At 42.2% G+C, this 21,095-nt stretch overlaps 1 protein-coding gene across 5 annotated transcripts in view; it reads left to right on the top strand.

The window, feature by feature from the left end:
• PDPK1 (3-phosphoinositide dependent protein kinase 1) overlaps positions 1–21,095 on the top strand; it is a 161,741-nt gene that overhangs the window by 90,173 nt on the left and 50,473 nt on the right. For 4 of the 5 annotated variants that reach the window (XM_084642355.1, XM_084642352.1, XM_084642351.1 and 1 more), the window contains one exon: positions 404–6,357. The exons of the other annotated variant lie outside the window; for it this stretch is intronic. In XM_084642355.1, coding sequence (XP_084498481.1) covers positions 404–511 — 108 coding nt within the window. In that variant the 3' untranslated portion in view covers positions 512–6,357. Of the gene's footprint in view, positions 1–403; positions 6,358–21,095 lie in introns of those variants that run through there. 5 annotated transcript variants of the gene reach the window in all.

The raw sequence follows: 21,095 nt of genomic DNA, 5'->3' as shown, positions 1-21,095 counted from the left end.
ATTTTTTTTTAATACAAAGAAATATAAACTTTAAATGGATTGTGTGATATAGAAAGAAATGCTTCAAGAGTTTGATTTTCATCTTCGTCTCTTCAAAATAGAGTCAAAGCACTCTTGTATATTGCAGCTGACTAAAATTGTGCCAATGACTTACTGTATCAGTTAATCAGTCTACATATTTTAAATGGAAAAATGTCATTTACTAACTGTACAGTTATCCAGAAATAATGTACATTGCTCTGTTACTACAATTGATATTAATTAATAGGTTCCTGAACAGATTTTTAATCATTTAATTCTGAATTAGTTTTCTTGCTACCAGTAGAATATTTATTGGTCTTTTTTCTGATTCTTGTCTTTTATATGTTCTTGAAAGTGTCATTAAACTATTATTTACTTGTAGCCTAACAGGACATATTACCTGATGGACCCAAGTGGGAATGCTCACAAATGGTGCAAAAAGATACATGAAGTTTGGCGGCACAGATACCATCAGAATGCTGCTAAATAGTAAAGCTCATCCAAAATGTCCCAGTCTCCCTACTTGCTGCTAGAACTCCATGTGCAGCCAATCAGAGGAATCTTCCCAACCCACCTATTATCCATCTCAAGGGGAAGCATATGTCTGAAATATTTTGTTTTTTTTAAAAAAACAACAAACATAAATGGAATTCAGGGTCGCTTTGCTTGCTCTTTGTGCTTCTGTTGAGGCTTCCACATGCATATCGTTGAAGTGAGGATCTTGCTTTTGTGCACTTCAGCTCTATTTCTGCTGCAAACTAATGGATAGACCTTGCATTACCAGCTTCACTTAAGATCAGTTAAAACTGATCTACACGCACACACCCCAGATCATGTACCGGTCCTGCACTTTATGGGGCTGGGATTATTTCTGTGACTCTCAGATTATCATTAAACTGTATTTCATCAGGGAGCTTTTAAATGCTTCTGCTGAGGTGTAACCAGCACCTCCTCTCTTTACTTTACTTCCCCCCCCCCCCTTTTTTTTTTTTTTTCTAACTGGTATCTGGCATTTGCAGTCAGGCCAGTTGCACCCTTGCATAATTCCTAATATATAGTTCTGGTTGCAGGATTTCCATGGTACTTATTATAATTATGTGAGTAAATCAGATGTATGTGTCTGGCAGTCAGACGCTGATGTTACAGGTTGTAAGAAAGTAAAATGCTGAACGTGGCACTGAAAATTTTCTAAAATTGAAATTTTGGCTTTTGAAGTTCATAAAGTTTTAAACATGGAATTTTAATTTGATGCATTTACAAGTTTAATCAAGGGACAATAAATTACCAGCATGCTTTTAATTAATACTAACTAAATTTAAATTAACCAGTTAGTATAAAATGTTACTATTGAGGTAGTAATTAGACTCTTCAGCTTTTCAGGAGATGAGGACAAGTAGCTTTCTTTCCAGGGTATGCATGTATTGTGCATTTTAGCGGGGCCAACCTATTTACTTGGGTAGAGAAGGAAGAATGAAAACTTTGATGTACAATTGATGACTTGACTTGTCTTTGTATAATGAGATGTACAAATATTGTTGTCCTGGTCATTGGCCAAACAACTTGCAGACCTTTTAGCAATTCTGAAAATATTTTAAATGATTGAAATATAATAAGCTTATACACTAATCTGAATAGTTGAAAGTTCAAATGAAAATGTTTGATACAAAGGAGAAAATGTATGGTACTTTAGTCATATCTATAAATGTTTGTTTCATATCGGTCTGCTTCATCCTTTTCAAATTAAATTGTTAAATTGTTAAATTTCCTGTGACACAGCAAAGACTTTGCTTTGTACATGTTAAAAGTAACTTCTCTAATAGTGTTTTCCATATATCTGTGCTTCTGGGTAACCAGATCCCCTGGAAAGAGCACGCCCGTGCCTGGACAAAGACATTCCTCCCTCATGTTTAAAGCAGTATAAATACCACACCTATTCACTCATTCATTTTCAGAAATATCTCATATTTGCCCCTTTGCCCTTGAATTGTTTCTGTACAAAGTACTTCTTCCCCCTGGAAGTAACCAAGCAGTGCTAGATTTTCCATATGCACCTAAAGAAGCCTGTTGTGTAACAGTTCAATATGTCAGTATTTTCAGATCCTTAAAAGAGAGTCTGATTAAGTTGCTACTCTCCTCCTAATTCATTTTGAAGAAGTACCAGTGTGCAGTTAGATTCTGTAGTAAAGAATCCACACCAAATCCACACTCTACAACAAAATCGCTGACGTGCATGGTCATATTTTGTGGGCGAGGATGAGGGGGTTCAGTGCCTAATAAGCTCCTGGCATAAAGGGAAAAGTAGAGGATATTCCTCCTGTTAAAATCAGATGCTAGTCTGAAAGTGACTTCACCCCTACTCCAAAGGCAAACCACTTGGCACTAAGTTCTTAGAGTAACTCAGGACTCCTGCAGCTATATTAACTCCATAGCCAACATCACAGCCAAGATAACCTGCTGTTGTGTTTTGTTTTTAGTTTGTGGCAATGGATACCTGTTAGTACCAAAGCTATCCACTTCACCTGTATGTCAACTCTATCTGAGGCAGTGCAGCAGGTTCTGGATTACAAGTCTGTACCACTCTGCTATAGGCAGGTACTATTCTTGCCTTCTGTAGAAGAGCCTGGTTGTAGTGGAGCTGTACAGCAGCTCAAACATATTCACTGCTGTTACTTTAAGTGCAGCATCTCCAAGCATAACACACAGTTTTGCAAAGTGGTGGCTTGTTATGGGGTCTAGCAATGACTTCACTAATTTGAACAGAGGCTAGAATAGCATCAATAAACCTGTTCATTTCAGCAGATTACATGCTTTCTCTAAACACATTTTCTGTAACATCAAATAGTTTAACAACCCCCTCTTGTCATTCAGAAATATCTTCTCCTTTCTGCCCACTGCTTTTTTTAAAAACTGTCCCTGTAACATGTGATCCTGCATACACACTACTTTCACCCAAAGATGGTCTCTTGAGAAAGAAAGCAAGAATGATTGCAGTCATTGCTGTGTAGATAGTAAATGTGAGGGCCTGAAAAGTTGGGTGTTTGCATTGTTGGGTACTTTGCAAAATGACAGTATTGCAATTAGAAACTTCTCCAGGTGGACTCCTGCACTAAGCTCCCTCTCCTCTGCATATTCATGTTCTTCGTTAAGCCATGCTCGGCAGGTAGGGTTATGGCCCATGAAAAAAGTTGAGTAGTTTTAGCTACTATTCTCTATCTAGAACAAGTTACAATATTGAGCACTACCGTCTATAGTAGGTGAAACCTCACAAATAACAATCAGCTTCCAAAAAATGTTTTTTTCATTCTACTTTTTTTCCCCTCAGATTACTTGGACTCAGTCCAAAATGTAATTCACAAACCTTCACTGAGGAATGGACTCTTTTTGCAGTGGAAGGGGGCAAAAGCTGAGCCAGAGGCTTGCCATCCTTCATCTCTGCTTTATTGGAGGAGGGCAAGTCAAGTAAAACTACTTCTCACCCCTATATTTCCCCTCCAGTGAAGAGGAGAATAGGCTAGAAAAGGCTGCTCCTTGCTGTTGCACTTACAGTAGGGGGCCAAAACTATTCTGGGAGAGGCTTCCCTGAGTCACTTCCTGTGGATGGGGGTATAGTAGTGGAAGATTCAGACTATGGGAGGATAAGGCAAAGGCTGTCACGTGGAATGGGTAGAGTCCACATGTTTGTAGCCTGCTTAGGGACATATCATGCTCTGTACTATGGTGGAGGGTTCCTGCATTGGATAGGAATATCTCAGTGTAGGGATGTCCTTATGGACAAAGCAGTTGAGTGCTTTGTGCAGGAGCATGCTCAGTCGTTCATGAGAATGCATGGAGAAAAGTACTAGAGAAGTGCTAAATGGCCTGCTCTAGGGCTGAGAGCAGGTCATTTAGAACTTTCCATACTGTAATCATACGATTTCCAGAGGGGAGAGTGTAGCTGGCCACAAGCAGCCTCTTTGTTCTTGAAGATATTTGGGAAAAGGAGTACAGAGCCTGATTCATTCACTTTCCTTTCCCAGCTACAATTACCAAGATTTCCAGAAAGACTGTGAATCAGTGTGGCTGTGATTCAGATTAGGAGACATTTAGTTTGAGATCAGACTCCCAGAAGGGTACTCAACTCTGGTGATGGGCCTGCTTTCTATTGAATGAAATCTTTTTGAAGAAAAGGCAGTGGGATTGGTGCTAGAAGGCATACTTAACCCACCTTCCTCTCCCCTGGGGACATTGACCCACTCTTGTCTATTGTACAGCTTAAAAAATATCAGGACATGTTCAAGATTCCTGGGCTAGGCTGAGAGTTTGCTGTATCACCATTTGCCTCAATGTCCTAAGCCCTCTTCTGAGCAGGGTTTATTTTAAGGACAGTTAAGTTGTAGCTCACATAAGCATTGTTTTTCAGCTTTAGACGATCTGTTGTATCTGTCACGAGCAGTGTAACACAACAGTCTTAAGAGGTGCTGTACTATCAAAGTTGGAGTCTCTAAGGCATCTTCAGCACTATGCAGCATTGCTCTTGTCCCATAATGCTGTTGAACTGTGTAGCAAATTCTGCTAGATCCAGCCCCAGAAAACTTCCTGGGGGATGGGTAAAAGTATCATATCCATGCTTCAGCTTTTGTGATGTGATATATGAGGGACGGTATGTTGGACACTGACGCCTTCCGTATTGGGCATTTTCAAAGGATCCTGTTGACTTAACCCTCATAAACTGAAGAGAAATCATTTTTTCTATGTGTTAGGTTGACTTTGGAAATCCAAGTTTAATAAATTTCCCCAATTTTAAAATAATATAGACAATAGATGTAAGTCTTCTGCAACCTAGACAACAAACACTGAAAATGTGTGTGCATGTGTGTTTGTATGTATGTGTGAAGTGGGGGGATATTACATGACGCAAATGTTATGAACTGTGGCTGGATGGGCAATATTATACTCAACCACTTCCAACTTTTTACTATTCATGCTGGACTGAGGAGTGTCTTTGTGAAGGGCCATATAAATATTTTGGAGATCTAGGTACTGTTGGCTCAAAAACGTGTCCATAAAGAAGGCAGTGGCTTAAATAATGAAGTTCTTTCACCCCAGATCCTGACTGAGAGCTGAGTATTCCAGCTGGACCGTATAGCTGTAATTCTTCCTATCTATGATGAGATTCTTTGTTAGTCTGGGTAGTTTCCTGTGGGAATAAGACATTCATTAATAATGTCTTAGCTGGGGAAAGGAGGTACATGATTTACTAAAGCTGGGCTTTGTGGATGCTGCACACAACTCTCTCTTTCTCAACCTAGTGTTTTAAAAAGAACTGATGTGTGTACAAATGGGTGTGGTATTTATACTACTTGAAGCATTTGGTGAATACTTCAACCATGTTGTCTTTAGGCCAATATTTTACTAATTAAACTATGAATCACTTCTGCAATGCCTCATGGCCCAGAAAATGTCTGTCCATAGATACTTCCTTCAGTCATCTTGCAGGTAAGTAGTTCTCTTTGACCCAGAGCAGTGTATTTTCAGCTAAAATGAGAAATTTATAATCAAACTGGTAAACTGCATTTCCCCATAACGTGTTTGCACTGTCTTGGAAGAAACACAGCTATAAACAGTGAACAATTTAGAAATGGAAAACCATTTCTTAAACTGTCTGAAGCATGCAGTCCAGTCCATCTGAATGAGCGTGAATGGGGATAGTTGCTCTTTGAAAAGCTTATGTACTGAGTTTGATTGGTTATGGCAAAGTCTCCTAAATTGTGGCAGAACTCACAACTGCTGTATCTAACAAAAAAAACCAAACAAACTAGGAACTATAATCAATTTTGATAGATGTTAGCTGTCTTTCAGGTTGGTGGCAGTCACTTATGATGTGTGTAATATTCTCTACCTGGTTTGTAGCTGTAACTGTGATGTACAGGAAAAGCAAAAAATACAAGAAGCAAACAAAAACAGAAGCAAATAATGCAGTGATATTAGGATAAACATTTTTGTATTTTTATTCTTCTAAGGTTATTTGCTGGTGCGCATTGGCCTCTAGTTCAGTCTGTGTTATTTAAATTCTAATATATGAATTATTTGGATTGAATTCATGTTCGGGGCCATGGTGTTGTATGTATTGATGTACAGCCTTGAATGTGAATAATTATTGTAAACTATATTTTACACCTTTCTCTGGCTTTATTATATAAATTTTCTATTGGTCGATGATTTAATCATATCTCCTAATTTAATGACTGTGTGTTCTCCGCCCGACAGCTCTCTGTGCTGTAGATGTAGCTAGTGACTGGATGATGACGTTTCACTTATGCTCGATAGTCTTGTAATAAAAGCATGTAGGGTCCTAGGCCCTAGGCTCCCGCCTCTTTTTCTGCGCCGCTCGGCAGCGGGCCTGCCGCAGCCTGAGGGGGCTAGCGCCCGCCGTCGCCTGAGGAGCCGCGCCGCGTGGAGGACGAACGTGCCCGCGGCGGGTACTTCCGGCGGATGTCACGTCAGCGTGCGAGACGGGGGGGAAAAGAAATCCGAGCGGACACTTCCTGTCTCGAGGAGCCGTGGGGGGGGGGAGTATGTGACGTGGCTGCGTCGCCCGGCGGGGTCGGTGCTCTCCGGGAGGGGGGCGTGGGAACGGTGAGTCTCGGGGTTGTGCACTTCCAGCTGCGGCGTCGTGGGTCCCGCAAAGGCCGGGGCATGGGGATTGGTATCGGCCGGACCGCTTCCGGCAGGAAGGGCCTGGGGGATCGGTATTGCGACGGGCACTTCCGGTAGGAGGGTGCGCGCGGGAGGGCGTCGGGCGACCGATATCCGGGTTGGACCTTTCCGGCGCTGGCGTGAGGATGGCGGCGGAGAATCACTGCGAGTTCCCGGTTCCCTCCATGGGCGTCCTTGGGCTGGCGGGGACCGGCGGGCCCTGCCGCCGCTGCAGCTCGGGGGCCTCCCCCAGTGGGGTCCCAGGTAAATGGGTCCGGCTGAACGTGGGGGGCACCTGCTTCCTCACCACCCGGCAGACGCTCTGCAGGGACCCCAAGTCCTTCCTCTTCCGCCTCTGCCAAGCCGACCCCGACCTGGACTCGGACAAGGTGAGGCCGACGCAGGGACCCCCGTGATCTGGGCCAACCCGCGCGGGCCGTGGAGGTCCCTCTCTTCTCGCCGCACGGGCTCTGCTTCCAGCCGCATCCGGGTAGGGTTAGGCCAGGGCCCCTCCCTAGACGAGCCAAAGGGGGCTGGGACCTGCTTGTGCTGCGGGGAATCCGGCCCACGTCTTCTTTTTACCACTACCACCGCGTCCTGGGCCCAGGGCGAGAGCGGCACCTAAGATCCCAGCCTGCCCTGGAGTCCAGTCAGGGGAGAGAATGGTCCCCCCTTGTCTCCCAGGACATCCGCACGCTTCCCTGTGCTAGCGCTCTGAGCCATCTCTGTTCTCTCTGTCTCACGACCCCAATTAAAATCCTCTAAGGAGAAACCGCAGGCTTTGAACACGGGAAATCTGAGGTAAAGGTGTCTAGGGGGTGTGGGCCAGGAGGGGTAGGCAGGGCTGGGGATAACCCTGGCAACCTAGAAACATGCCAGGCTTTTTTAGGGGTATTTACTAGTTGTATTCAGAGAAGCTCTGTGTTAATTTTGCTTTGTAATTTACCAATCGAGCCTTTAGTATCCTAAGAGTAAATTAACAATGGGGGACAAAACTCCTTTTTTTTTTTCTTTGCTGTATAATACTTTAAATTGAAGAGAATCCCATATAGGTTAGAAGGAAGTGTGAAGTTTCATTTCGTGGGAACAGATATACATTTATTTTCTTTTTTCCCCCCCCTTTTCTTTGTTAGTCTTAAAAATGGTAATAGAACATTCAGAGGTGTTTGCAGTACCATAATCCAAGGAGTCCTTTAAGATTATGTAATATGAATCTACTGTTATGAAGCTGTTCAGTTGATCAAGTTGATCGTGGGGGCTGGAACAGGCCAATTCCTACAGACTACCCATATAGTTAATTGGTGTTTGGTTCTTGTATCACACCCATGACCATTTGAAGTGCCCTACAAATCTCTTAAAAGGAGCACAAGGTCTGTGTGAATTTCTAGGTCACTTTTATTTATTGAGTAAGCTTTTATTTGTCATGGTGCATAGATGTTTTATTTAAATCCTGTCAGGTCAATTTTGCATTGTCGTGATCCCATAGTTTACAATTTGTGAATTCTGAAACTGAGTGACGCCATTGCTATACAAAAGATTACATTAAATACAGAAGAAAAGAAAAGCATATTGGAGGCAAAATCCAAAAGGCTAAGGCACTGAATGAGTAAGGGGAAAAAAAGGCAAGAAGAGGTTGTATAAGTATATTAGGAGAAAAATAGGGAAAGAACAAGTTTAAAGAATATTTAGATAAGTTAAATGTATGTAAATTGACAGAGCCAGATGAAATTCACCTTTGAGTACTTAAGAAACTAGCCAAAGCAATCTCTGAACTTTTAGCAATTGTCTTTGGGAGCTAATGGAGGAAGGGTGAGGTACCAGAGGGCCGGAGAACGGCAAACATAGTAGATAACTTCAAAAAGGGGGAAAACCAGAACTGGGTAATTATAGACACATCAGCTTAACTTTGATACCCAGAAAGATACTGGGACAATCAGTTTATTGTAACCTAAAGGGTAATAAGGAGATGAGTAGTAGTCAACATGGATTTATCAAGAACAAATAATGTCAAACGAAGCTTATTTTCTTCTTTGATAAATTAACTGACCTAGTGCATGGAGAGGAAGCAATAAATAGGACATATACAGTCTTTAGTAAGGCATTTGACCCTGTCCCATATGACAGTCTCATAAACAAATTAGGGAAATTAAATTTAGATGGAAATATTATAAGATAGGTGCATAACTGGTTCAAAGGCTATTTCCAAGGAGTAGATATCAATGGCTTTCTGTCAAACTGGGGGATATACGTTTCTCTTGGGTCCACACTGTTCAGTATTTTCATTAACGACTTTGATAGAGTGGAGAGTATGCTTATGAATCTGTTGTGGTGATGTTTAAACCATTTCTTTGCCTGAAATGATGCAAATTAGTAATTGGTGTGTAGTTCATAACAAGATGACAGAGTGCTGCTAATCAAACTATTATGTAAGAGCACAGGCTATCAGACGTCGGTGTGTTAATCTCTAATAACAAACACGTGTTATCTCATTGCTGTATATGTTGGTACCACTCACCATTCCTGGGGGAATTCTGCACCACTGCGCACGTGCATAATTAATGAGCCAGACATTTTTAATTTTTTGCGTACAAAAAAAGCTTCTGCCAGAAAGTTGCTTCAGTCCTGTCTTTTGCCCACCAGAGAGTGCTAAGGCGCTAGAAAAGGGGGAAGGGATAGATCAGTGGTTTGAGCATTGGCCTGCTAAACCCAGGGTTATGAGTTCAATCCTTGAAGGGGCCATAAAGGGATCTGGGGCAAAAATTGGGGATTGGTCCTGCTTTGAGCAGGGGGTTGGACTAGATGACCTCCTGAGGTCCCTTCCAACCCTGATATTCTATGGACAGAGCAGCCTCAGCAGAAAATAACTTGGGCTGGAAAGTTGCTGCAGTTCTGCCTTTTGTCCACCAGAGGGCACTATGGTGATAGAACAGAGCAGCAGCAGCTTTTGGGGTAGAGAAAGAGCCTGCCTTCTTCACAGCGATTGTTACGCGCAGGTCGGGAGACAGACATTTTGTGGTGCTGCTGGGGGCTCAGATGGGGCTCGTAAGGGCTAGTGGGGGAGGACAGACTGGGGAAGGAGCTGAATGGGAGTGGAGGTGCAGGGTTACATGGGGATGGGGGAGGGGATGCCTGACTGAATGAGAAAAGCTAAGAGTCAGCCAGGGTCTGCATGGGGGAAGCTTCCTAACAATTTCCCGTCCAAAAAACCCTGTTCCACACTTCTCCCATCCCATCCCACTTTTACCAACACCATCCAAGTTCACACTCAGGCTGCTTCCTAGCAATTACTTCCCTCTCCCTCAGCTCCTCTGTTACCCCTGACTCCCCCAAGTCTTTGCATTGCTTCTCAGGGATGTGGGAAATACAGTTATGTATTGTACTTTAAATGAATTATTAATATGCCTCGTAAGGAATCTATTTGTCAAAAAACATTGCCTGAATCTTTTTTGTTTTCTGTATGGTTACAGATATACTTACTGACAGGTATTTTGAAATAAATGACCAAAAATAATTGAAACTGGTGTGATTTGTATTGTGTTATTTTGACAAATAAAATAGGCAGAATTTTGCAGAATTTGAAAATACTGTGTACAGAATTTATTTTTTGTTTTGCTTTTTGGCACAGAATTCTCCCAGGAGTAACTCACTAGTAGTGACTCAACTAGAAGGTTGAAGTCAGGCTGAAATTGAAGATGAGAATGTAGGTCTGGCAGGCCTTTTGCAGTGACTGGGCAGTTTGTAAAATGCACGTAAAATAGACATTAGTTATCTTGTACTTAGCATTAAATTGTACACTCAAATATGACATTCTCAAAATCAGAAAAATTTAGAGTATTTTGTACATATGTAAGGGATGAACATTTTTAGTAAAGGACGGGAAATATGGGGAAAATTACAGTAGTGAAAATCCATCTTTGAAAAGATTCTGCTCTTAGGATATGCTTGTAGATAGCACCACAGCCCAGAAATCTATGGAAATTGATTATAAGTCTCTACAAATCTATAAGTATTTACATGGGGAACAAATATTTAGTAATGGGCTCTTCAATCTAGCAGACAAAAGGTATAGCATAATCCAGTAGCTGAAACTTGAAGCTAGACAAATTCAGATGGGAAATAAGGTGTAAATTTTTAATGGTGAGAGTAATTACTGAAACAGTTTACCAAGGGTCACAGTGGATTCTCCATCACTGGCAATTTTAAAATCAGGATTGGATGTTTTTGTAAAAGATCTGGTCTAGGAATTATTTTGGGGAAATTCTATGGCCTGTGTCATACAGGAGATCAGACTAGATGGTCACAGTCATCCCTTCTTACCTTGGAATCTGTGACTGTGGGTGGGGGTGGATTTCATCTTACTTTGGAACAGTTTATATGTGTGTGTCAGAAGGATGGGCCCATGTACCTTCTCAACAGTGAGGCAGCACATCTTCTGATTCATCTGCTTCCAGTTGGTCAGAAATGTCTTTTCAGTACTACCAATAGAGTGATTGAGAGCAAATAGTTTTTTCTACAGTGATAGCTAAAGTTAGTATTTTACGTATATACATTTTTATGCAGTGAAGAGTTGGTTACATGGGCTGATATTTAACCAGTTGATATGCAAGTAGTTAAAGGCAGCCATTATTACCATTTTATTAAACTTAGTTGTGTCTTTGGTCTCCTGCTGCATAAACAGTCCATATCCTTTCCAGACAAGGAGGCCATTAATACAACTGGAGGACTCTATTTTGCTCTCTCCATGTCTGGATCCATCTCCAGGTTAGCCGAACCCAAGACCAATATGATCTCTCCCCCGCTTCCCCATGCTGAGGATCCCTGTAGTGAAGTGATGACTCACCGGTGCGGTGCCTCCTGCAGGTCATCTGGGAATTAGCTCTTTTCCAGCGTACGGAGCATCCTCTGCAGGCTGGTGTCTCACCTGCTACTAGTGCCCGTGTCCCTCCCAGACCCCGGTGCCTCTTTACCTCGGGGTTCTGCTCCCAGCAGTACCCCATTACTCTGGGTTTTCCCTCCCAGGGGAATCCCCAACCCTCTAAACCCACCTTGCCTCAGTGGCTACTGACAGGCATCATCTAGCCCCCTTTCACTGGAGTGGACTGCAGTCTATAATGGCCACTCATCATTGGCAAGGGAGTTGGACCAGCTGCCTCTGCCTATCCCCAGGCTGGACCTCTGTAGCCCCAGTACCTCTGTAGGCCTTCAACATGGCCTGCAGCCTGGGGTTTTACCATGCTGGAACTCCCCAGCACTGCTCCAGTTCAGCTACCTTCATCTCAGGCAGCTAGCCCTTCTCCCTCTAGGGCTAGAGTGAGACTCCTCCATCTCCTGGCCCCACAGCCCTCTTGTCAGGGCCAGATGGGCCCTAATTGAGCTGGCCACAGCCGTGGCTGCTTCCCCAATCAGCCTAGTTTGGCTGCTTTCAATCCCTGTTCTCCAGGAGTGGGGCAGCTGCCCCACTACAATCCCCCTGGAGCACAGAATTCCCCTCTGAATGCTACAGAGTTGTAGGCTCTGGAGGGTCCTCAGTTCACTACTCCTAAAACTATGCCTTCCTTTGTTCCCCTTCAACACAGATTACTTTCGTATAACCCTTTTTGTCAGGGTTTCAAGCTCCACCTTCTTTGTATTCTTAATGGGAACCATTGATATCCGCTTTGTCCTTTCAGCACCTGTCCTCTATAGCCAACTAACCTTCCTGGGCAAGTTTCAGAGTGGTATCCATGTTGTTCTTCCTGGGCAACACAGCCTCGGGGTCTGCAATCTAAGAGGCAAGTTCTTAGTGTTTCCCCACCATATTGTACTAACCCCAGTGAGATCAGTTTCTAAGCCTATCAAAGCACATCTGCCCCTTAGAAGTTGATTCCAAATTCTCAGGTAATTAAGAGCATGTTCCTGAGGAAGAGGCTATAAGCTACAATCCAAACAACTCCTCTTTTTCCCCAGAGGATGTGGTAACACACATCATTGATGTCACCCTGGAAAAGCTAAATCCTTCCCAGACTTGCTCACTAGAGTTGTGAATGCACTCAGTTTGATGCTTCCAGATGTCAAGAAAAGACTTGTAGATTAGTTGGCATCTTGGAACTGAATTTATTAGTCAGAGTGGCTGAAGTCTGTGGCTGCAGTGCTAAACAACCAGTGGGGCCCCTGGATGATCGAGATACAAAAGGAGCACTTAAAGACGATAAAGTAATCGTGGAGAAACTAAATGAATTCTTTGCTTCCGTCTTCACGGCTGAGGATGTTAGGGAGATTCCCAAACCTGAGCCGTCTGTTGTAAGTGGCAAATATGAGGAATTGTCACCGATTGAAGTGACAGTAGAGGAGGTTTTGAAATTAATTGAGAAACTTAACAGGAACAAGTCACCGGGACCAGACAGCATTCACCCAAGAGTTCTGAAAGAACTCCAATGTGAAATTGCAGAACTATTAACTATGGTTTGTAACCTGTCCTTTAAATCAGCTACTGCACCCAATGACTGGAAGATAGCTAATGTAAGGCCAATATTTAAGAAGGGCTCTAGAGGTGATTCTGGCAATTACAGACCGGTAAGTCTAACGTCAGTACTGGGCAAATTAGTTGAAACAATAGTAAAGAATAAAATTGTTAGACACATAGAAGAGCATAAATTGTTGTGTGTCAACGTGGTTTCTGTAAAGGGAGATCATGTCTTACCAATCTATTAGAGTTCTTTGCGGGGGGTTAACAAATATGTGGACAAGGGGGATCCAGTGGACATAGTGTACTTAGATTTCCAGAAAGTCTTTGACAAGGCCCCTCATCACAGGCTCTTATATAAATTAAGTTGTTATGGGATAAGAGGGAAGATTTCATGGATTGAGAACTGGTTAAATGACAGGGAACAAAGGGTAGGAATAAATGGTAAATTTTCAGAATGGAGAGGGTTTATTAGTGGTGTTCCCCGAGGGTCAGTCCTAGGACCAATCCTATTAAACTTATTCATAAATGATCTGGAGAAAGGGGTAAACAGTGAGGTGGCAAAGTTTGCAGATGATACTAAACTGCTCAAGATAGTTAAGACCAAAGCAGACTGTGAAGAACTTCAAAAAGATCTTACAAAACTAAGTGACTGGGCAACAAAATGGCAAATGAAATTTCATGTGGATAAATGTAAAGTAATGCACGCTGGAAAAAATACCCCCAACTATACAAACAATATGATGGGGGCTAAGTTAGCTACAACTAATCAGGAGAAAGATCTTGGGGTCATCATGGATAGTTCTCTGAAGACATCCATGCAGTGTGCAGCGGCAGTCAAAAAAGCAAACGGGATGTTACGAATCATTAAAAAAGGGATAGAGAATAAGACAGAGAATATCTTATTGTCCTTATATAAATCCATGGTACGCCCACATCTTGAATACTGCGTACAGATGTGGTCCCCTTATTTCAAAAAAGATATACTGGCATTAGAAAAGGTTCAGAAAAGGGCAACTAAAATGATTAGGGGTTTGGAACGGGTCCCATGTGAGGAGAGATTAAAGAGGCTAGGACTTTTCAGCTGGGAAAAGAGGAGACTAAGTGGGGATATGATAGAGGTCTATAAAATCATGAGTGGTGTGGAGAAAGTGAATAAGGAAAAGTTATTTACTTGTTCCCATAATATAAGAACTAGGGGCCACCAAATTAAATTAATGGGTAGCAGGTTTAAAACAAATAAAAGGAAGTTCTTCTTCACTCAGTGCATAGTCAACCTGTGGAACTCCTTGCCTGAGGAGGTGTGAAGGCTAGGACTATAACAGAGTTTAAAAGAGAACTGGATAAATTCATGGAGGTTAAGTCCATTAATGCTATTATCCAGGATGGGTAAGGAATGGTGTCCCTAGCCTCTGTTTGTCAGAGGGTGGAGATGGATGGCAGAAGAGAGATCACTTGATCATTACCTGTTAAGTTCACTCCCTCTGGGGCACCTGGCATTGGCCACTGTCGGTATACAGGATGCTGGGATGGATGGATCTTTGGTCTGACCCAGTATGGCCATTCTTATGTTCTTAGTCATCAGCGAAGGCTTTATGGACATTGGACAAGGATTTACAAGTAGCACTAGTCTCAATCATGACAGCTTGTTAGAAGGCAGATGGATTACACTAAATCTCTCCTGAAAGGCTTGCTTTTCTTTTCTGCAACAAATGAAAAACTGGCAGTTGGAAAATTGTATAAAACGACCCCAAGCAATAGATGAATCATAGTGAAAAACCACCCTGGGAAGATGGATCTTCTGCACCAGACATCAGATTCCTTTGTCACCTCTGCTGGCTCTATATGACTATAGTGAACCCCTATTTTACTAACCAGTTGGAGACAGAGGAGTTCATAAAATCAAAAAGTTCATGAAACTGAACATTTCAAAATTACAGGAGGTAGAATGCATAAGTTGCAGTATGGTGCCCTGCATCACTTTCTTCTTCTTCAAACTAGTGCAAATTTATTTCCAGTGCATTGAAGATATTGGATGAGAAATAAAGGTCAATTTTTTCTTCTTCACTTTTGTTATGTGATTTTCCCAAACCCCTGATGAAGGATATTTGTATAACTGATTGTTTGTAAGATTGGTGTCCATCATATCGAGGTTGGACTGTAATATTCTGAAGACAAGATCCCCTTTTATTGAATCATCTTCCTGAGGAGCTTAAGGAAGTGGGTGGAAGACTTGATGCCTGATTTATAAAAAGCAGAAGTATTCATTAAAATCTGCTTGTGATGCCTCAGGCACAGCCACTTGGGGACAGTAGTGACTGCAGACCAACAGATGAGCTGGCTGTCTAAAGTATTCTGGTTTGTCCATAAAAGGTGCAAGATAACCCATTTGAAGTGGCCTAGATCTCTTTAGTGTCTGCACAGATGAGACACAGGAGAAATTAAAGAATTCTAAGTCAATGTTGAGATCCCAGGCTCTTTATCAACAGCCCTTCAAAAGAAAAGCACCATTCAAATACCAGAAGTTATCTCAGCCTTCTTATTTCAGTAAGCAGACATTCAGATCCTGTAGGAAGAAGCACAGATCATCATCTATGACCTCATGGCCCTCTTTCTTTTCCAAACAGAATGTTTAAAGGTGAAGTTGATACCTGAACCAATTATTGGTTGGTTTTTTTCCTCAACTCCCACTTCCCTATTTGGAGACCACTGTTCGTCTTTGAGGTGACGTGGAGTTGATAGTTTCTCCAGTACGGTATCACTCCGTGCCTCCAAACCACCAACTTTCCTGTCCATCCCACAGGATCAGTAAAAGGTGTTTTCATCCTTTTGCAGTTTGGATCAATAGAATAGGTTTCTCAATACGTTGGGATTCGATTTCCATTAATTTTTTATCCCAGAGATGACAAGGGTTTTACCACCTTTCTTGACTTGAGAGCACTCAACATATTTATCCATGAATTCATGTTCAGCTTGAGGATCTTAGCCCCAGTAACTGCATTTTTAAAGCCGTGGGGTTGGTTCGTATCTCTAAACCTCAGTTTTTACTCCCACATATCTATCAGGCCAGCCTGCAGGAAGAATCTTTGCTTCTCTGTCAAAGGATCAGCAGCAGCGCAAAGTTCTACTAATTGGCTTTTCTATTGCATACTGTGCCCAGGGCATTTATCAAGTGCAGCTCACTTGAGAGAACAGGGAAAATGCAAGTGTCATCAAGGTGCAGTCCTCTCTGTAATCCAATCCTTATGTCTAAGGATAAACCAAGATCCACTTTCACTCCATTTGCGGTTTGGGGGGTGGTTATTTGTAATGTGGTAACCAGTGTGCTAAGTGCCATACAAACACACATGAGGACACGGTTCCTTTCCTGAGGAGCCATAAGATCCTAGTTATATAGGGCAGCTGTTGTACAACTTCAAAAATACTGAGTGCTAGCAATTCCCAGGGAGGTCATTGACTTCAAAAGGAACTGCTGGGTAACCAGGCCACTCATTTAGCCCCTGTAATAGAAAATCTTCATATGCAAAGCAACCTTATGAATATAGCTGTTATCTTAAACTCTTGCATTTCCTGAGTTTCAATTTACTCCACAACTTTGTTGCATTAAGCTTTTTATTATCATTAATAATTGATCTCTTTTGGCACTAGTACAGTACAGTCAAGATCAGAACCCCATTGTGCTGGGCAGTGAATAAACTCATAGGGAAGGTTAAGAGGTGATTTGATCATAATCTAAAAATATCTACGTGAGGAACAAAATTTAGAAATGAAATTCCTTCAATCTATCAGAGAACGGTATAACACGATCCAGTGGCTGAAAGCTGAAGCTAGGCAAATTCAGACTGGAAATAAGGCATACATTTTTGACAGCGAGGGTAATTAAGCATTAGAACAATTTATCAAGGGTTATGGTGGATTATCCATCACTGACAGATTTTAAATCAACACTGTATATTTTCCTAAAAGATGTGCTCTAATTCAGACAGGAATAACTCAGGGAAGTCTTCTGGCCTGTGTCACACAGGAGGAGAGACTAGACATCGCAATGATCCCTTTTGGCTTTTTAGTTCATGAAGAATGACTGTCATCAATTTTAATCATTATTTAAATCAGCAAGCAGAAAACCTTTATGTTAAATCACTGATTTTAAACATGTTCTGCATTTATACCTTTTAGTTATTTTCCTAACGAAAAGTTGAGCATCATAACCATTAAAACAAGCTGTTTTGAAATAAATATAGCTTTTACACTGATTTTGGTGCATCTTTTTGCAAACCAGGAAGATACAGTATATTTATACATATTTATTTAAGCACTTATATAGTTTAACTTAAATTTATTCAGATTCTTAGTTTTTATAGCTATACCTCTTAACTTTTTTAGTTTAATTTAAAAGATTTTAATAGACTAAAGTGAGTTTAGGCCTTAAAATAAATTTCAAATTGACAATCTAATTTTAAATAGGTTTACTTTTAACAATAAACCTGTATTCAAATTAAATTCAACAAATTGAAAAAAAAAATTTAAATCAATTTTTTGATCCACCCTGAGTAGGGATGACAACAATTGGAACAAACTTTGAAGATCAGAAACCTGAGGAATTATAGATTCTGTAAAAGTCATGGCTGATGTACAGTAGAAAGGCCTACAAACAGTAAATCTTGCTGTATTGTACTAGTTAACATGTAAAGTTCATTTTAATTCATTTTAATACCTTCATTTTTGCTATTAGTTTAACCACTCTCCTGACTATTCTTGCCAGCCTGTCCCCAAGGAGTTTGTCCCTCTTAGAATCATAGAATATCAGGGTTGGAAGGGACCTCAGGAGGTCATCTAGTCCAACCCCCTGCTCAAAGCAGGACCAATCCCCAACTAAATCATCCCAGCCAGGGCTTTGTCAAGCCTGACCTTAAAAACTTCTAAGGAAGGAGATTCCACCACCTCCCTAGGTAACGCATTCCAGTGCTTCACCACCCTTCTAGTGAAAAAGTTTTTCCTAATATCCAACCTAAACCTCCCCCACTGCAACTTGAGACCATTACTCCTTGTTCTGTCATCTGCTACCACTGAGAACAGTCTAGATCCATTCTCTTTGGAACGCCCTTTCAGGTAGTTGAAAGCAGCTATCAAATCCCCCCCTCATTCTTCTCTTCCGCAGACTAAACAATCCCAGTTCCCTCAGCCTCTCCTCATAAGTCATGTGTTCCAGTCCCCTAATCATTTTTGTTGCGTTCTGCTGGACTCTTTCCAATTTTTCCACATCCTTCTTGTAGTGTGGGGCCCAAAACTGGACACTGTACTCCAGATGAGGCCTCACCAGTGTTGAATAGAGGGGAACGATCACATCCCTCGATCTGCCCGCTATGCCCCTACATATACATCCCAAAATGCCATTGGCCTTCTTGGCAACAAGGGCACACTGTTGACTCATATCCAGCTTCTCGTCCACTGTAACCCCTAGGTCCTTTTCTGCAGAACTGCTGCCAAGCCATTCGGTCCCTAGTCTGTAGCAGTGCATGGGATTCTTCCGTCCTAAGTGCAGGACTCTGCACTTGTCCTTGTTGAACCTCATCAGATTTCTTTTGGCCCAATCCTCTAATTTGTCTAGGGCCCTCTGTACCCTATCCCTACCCTCCAGCGTATCTACCTCTCCTCCCAGTTTAGTGTCATCTGCAAACTTGCTGAGGGTGAAATCCACACCATCCTCCAGATCATTTATGAAAATATTGAACAAAACCGCCCCAAGGACCAACCCTTGGGGCACTCCACTTGATACCGACTGCCAACTAGACATGGAGCCATTGATCACTACCCGTTGAGCCCGACGATCTAGCCAGCTTTCTATCCACCTTATCGTCCATTCATCCAGCCCATACTTCTTTAACTTGCTGGCAAGAGTACAGTGGGAGACCGTGTCAAAAGCTTTGCTAAAGTCAAGGAACAACACGTCCACTGCTTTCCCCTCATCCACAGAGCCAGTTATCTCGTCATAGAAGGCAATTAGATTAGTTAGGCATGACTTGCCCTTGGTGAATCCATGCTGACTGTCCCTGATCACTTTCGTCTCCTCTAAGTGCTTCAGAATTGATTCCTTGATGACCTGCTCCATGATTTTTCCAGGGACTGAGGTGAGGCTGACTGGCTTGTAGTTCCCAGGATCCTCCTCCTTCCCTTTTTTTAAAGATGGGCACTACTTTAGCCTTTTTCCAGTCGTCCGGGACCTCCCCCGATCGCCATGAGTTTTCAAAGATAATGGCCAATTGCTCTGCAGTCACATCCGCCAACTCCTTTAGCACTCTCGCATGCAGATTTGGTGTGATTTGGCCGTCCTGATTTCACTCCTGCATGCCCGAGCAATATTTTTATGCTCTTCCCTGGTCCTTTGTCCAATCTTCCACTTCTTGTAAGCTTCTTTTTTGTGTTTAAGATCAGCAAGGACTTCACTGTGAAGCCAAGCTGGTCTCTTGCCATATTTACTATTCTTTCTACACATCGGAATGGGTTGTCCCTGTAATCTCAATAAGGATTCTTTAAAATACAGCCAGCTCTCCTGGACTCCTTTTCCCCTCATGTTATTCTCCCAGGGGATCCTGCCCATCAGTTCCCTGAGGGAGTCAAAGTCTGCTTTTCTGAAGTCCAGGGTCCGTATTCTCCTGCTCTCCTTTCTTCCCTGTGTCAGGATCCTGAACTCGACCAGGATCAAGCAGAGCTCTGCCCCTAGTTGGTTCCTCCAGCACTTCCATCAGGAAATTGTCCACAACGCTTTCCAAAAACTTCCTGGATTGTCTGTGCACCGCTGTATTGCTCTCCCAGCAGATATCAGGGTGATTGAAGTCTCCCATGAGAACCAGGGCCTGCGATCTCGTAACTTCCGTGAGTTGCCGGAAGAAAGCACTGTCCACCTCATCCCCCTGGTCCGGTGGTCTATAGCAGACTTCTCCCATGACATCACCCTTGTTGCTCACACTTCTAAACTTAATCCAGAGACTCTCCGGTTTTTCTGCAGTTTCATACCAGAGCTCTGAGCAGTCATACTGCTCCCTTGCATGCAATTCAACTCCCCCACCTTTTCTGCCCTGCCTGTCCTTCCTGAACAGTTTATATCCATCCATGACATTACTCCAGTCATGTGAGTTATCCCACCAAGTCTCTGTTGTTCCAATCACATCATAATTCCTTGCCTGTGCCAGGACTTCCAGTTCTCCCTGCTTGTTTCCCAGGCTTCTCTTCTGCTGAGGTGGAGGCCATCCAAGCTATACAGCACCCTAGTTAGTGATGTATTATGGCAATGAGTTCTAAAGACTGTGCATTGGGTAGGTTTTTTTTTTTAAAGTGCTCCCTCTTATCATTTTAAAACTTTCTCCCTGTTGGTTTCATGCCCCCCCTCCACCACCCCATATTGAATGAGAGTGAATGTTTACCTGCTCTGCCTTCTATATACCATCTATAATACATGCCATGATCATGTCCTCTTTTAGTCAATTTAATTTGTATTGGGCATGTTTATAGCTTGCTGTTACTCATTCATCAGATGTTTCTCTTGGATTTTATTAGTATGGATAAGTTTTATCTAAATGCATATATTTTATAAATGTGCTATTTTTGACATACCTATCCATAATATATCTTTAACTATATAGAATTTTTAACCCAAAAAAAAAAATCTTACTTATGAGCTTGGCTCATAGAGGTGAGTATGGCTAGAGCTTATCAAACATTACCTGGTCTCTGCATGGCTTAACTACGGTTCATTGACAGCATAGTTATTTTCTGTAATGTAGTAATGGTCATATCCTGAGCAATTTTACAGTGTATGGTATTTAAAAAAAAAAATCAGATATTTTGTACAAAATAGTTATCCCGTCACTTAATTCCTTTTTGAAGACCGTATACATTTTTTCCATCATGTATAATCATTTGTTCTCAGTTTCATTATGGAGAGCTGTTGTCATTTTTT

Source organism: Lepidochelys olivacea, assembly GCF_965140295.1.
Source record: "Lepidochelys olivacea isolate rLepOli2 genome assembly, chromosome: 10".
NCBI lineage: Eukaryota > Metazoa > Chordata > Testudines > Cheloniidae > Lepidochelys > Lepidochelys olivacea.
The sequence above is the reverse complement of the archived record's forward strand: the minus strand, read 5'-3'. Positions and strand labels throughout refer to the sequence as shown.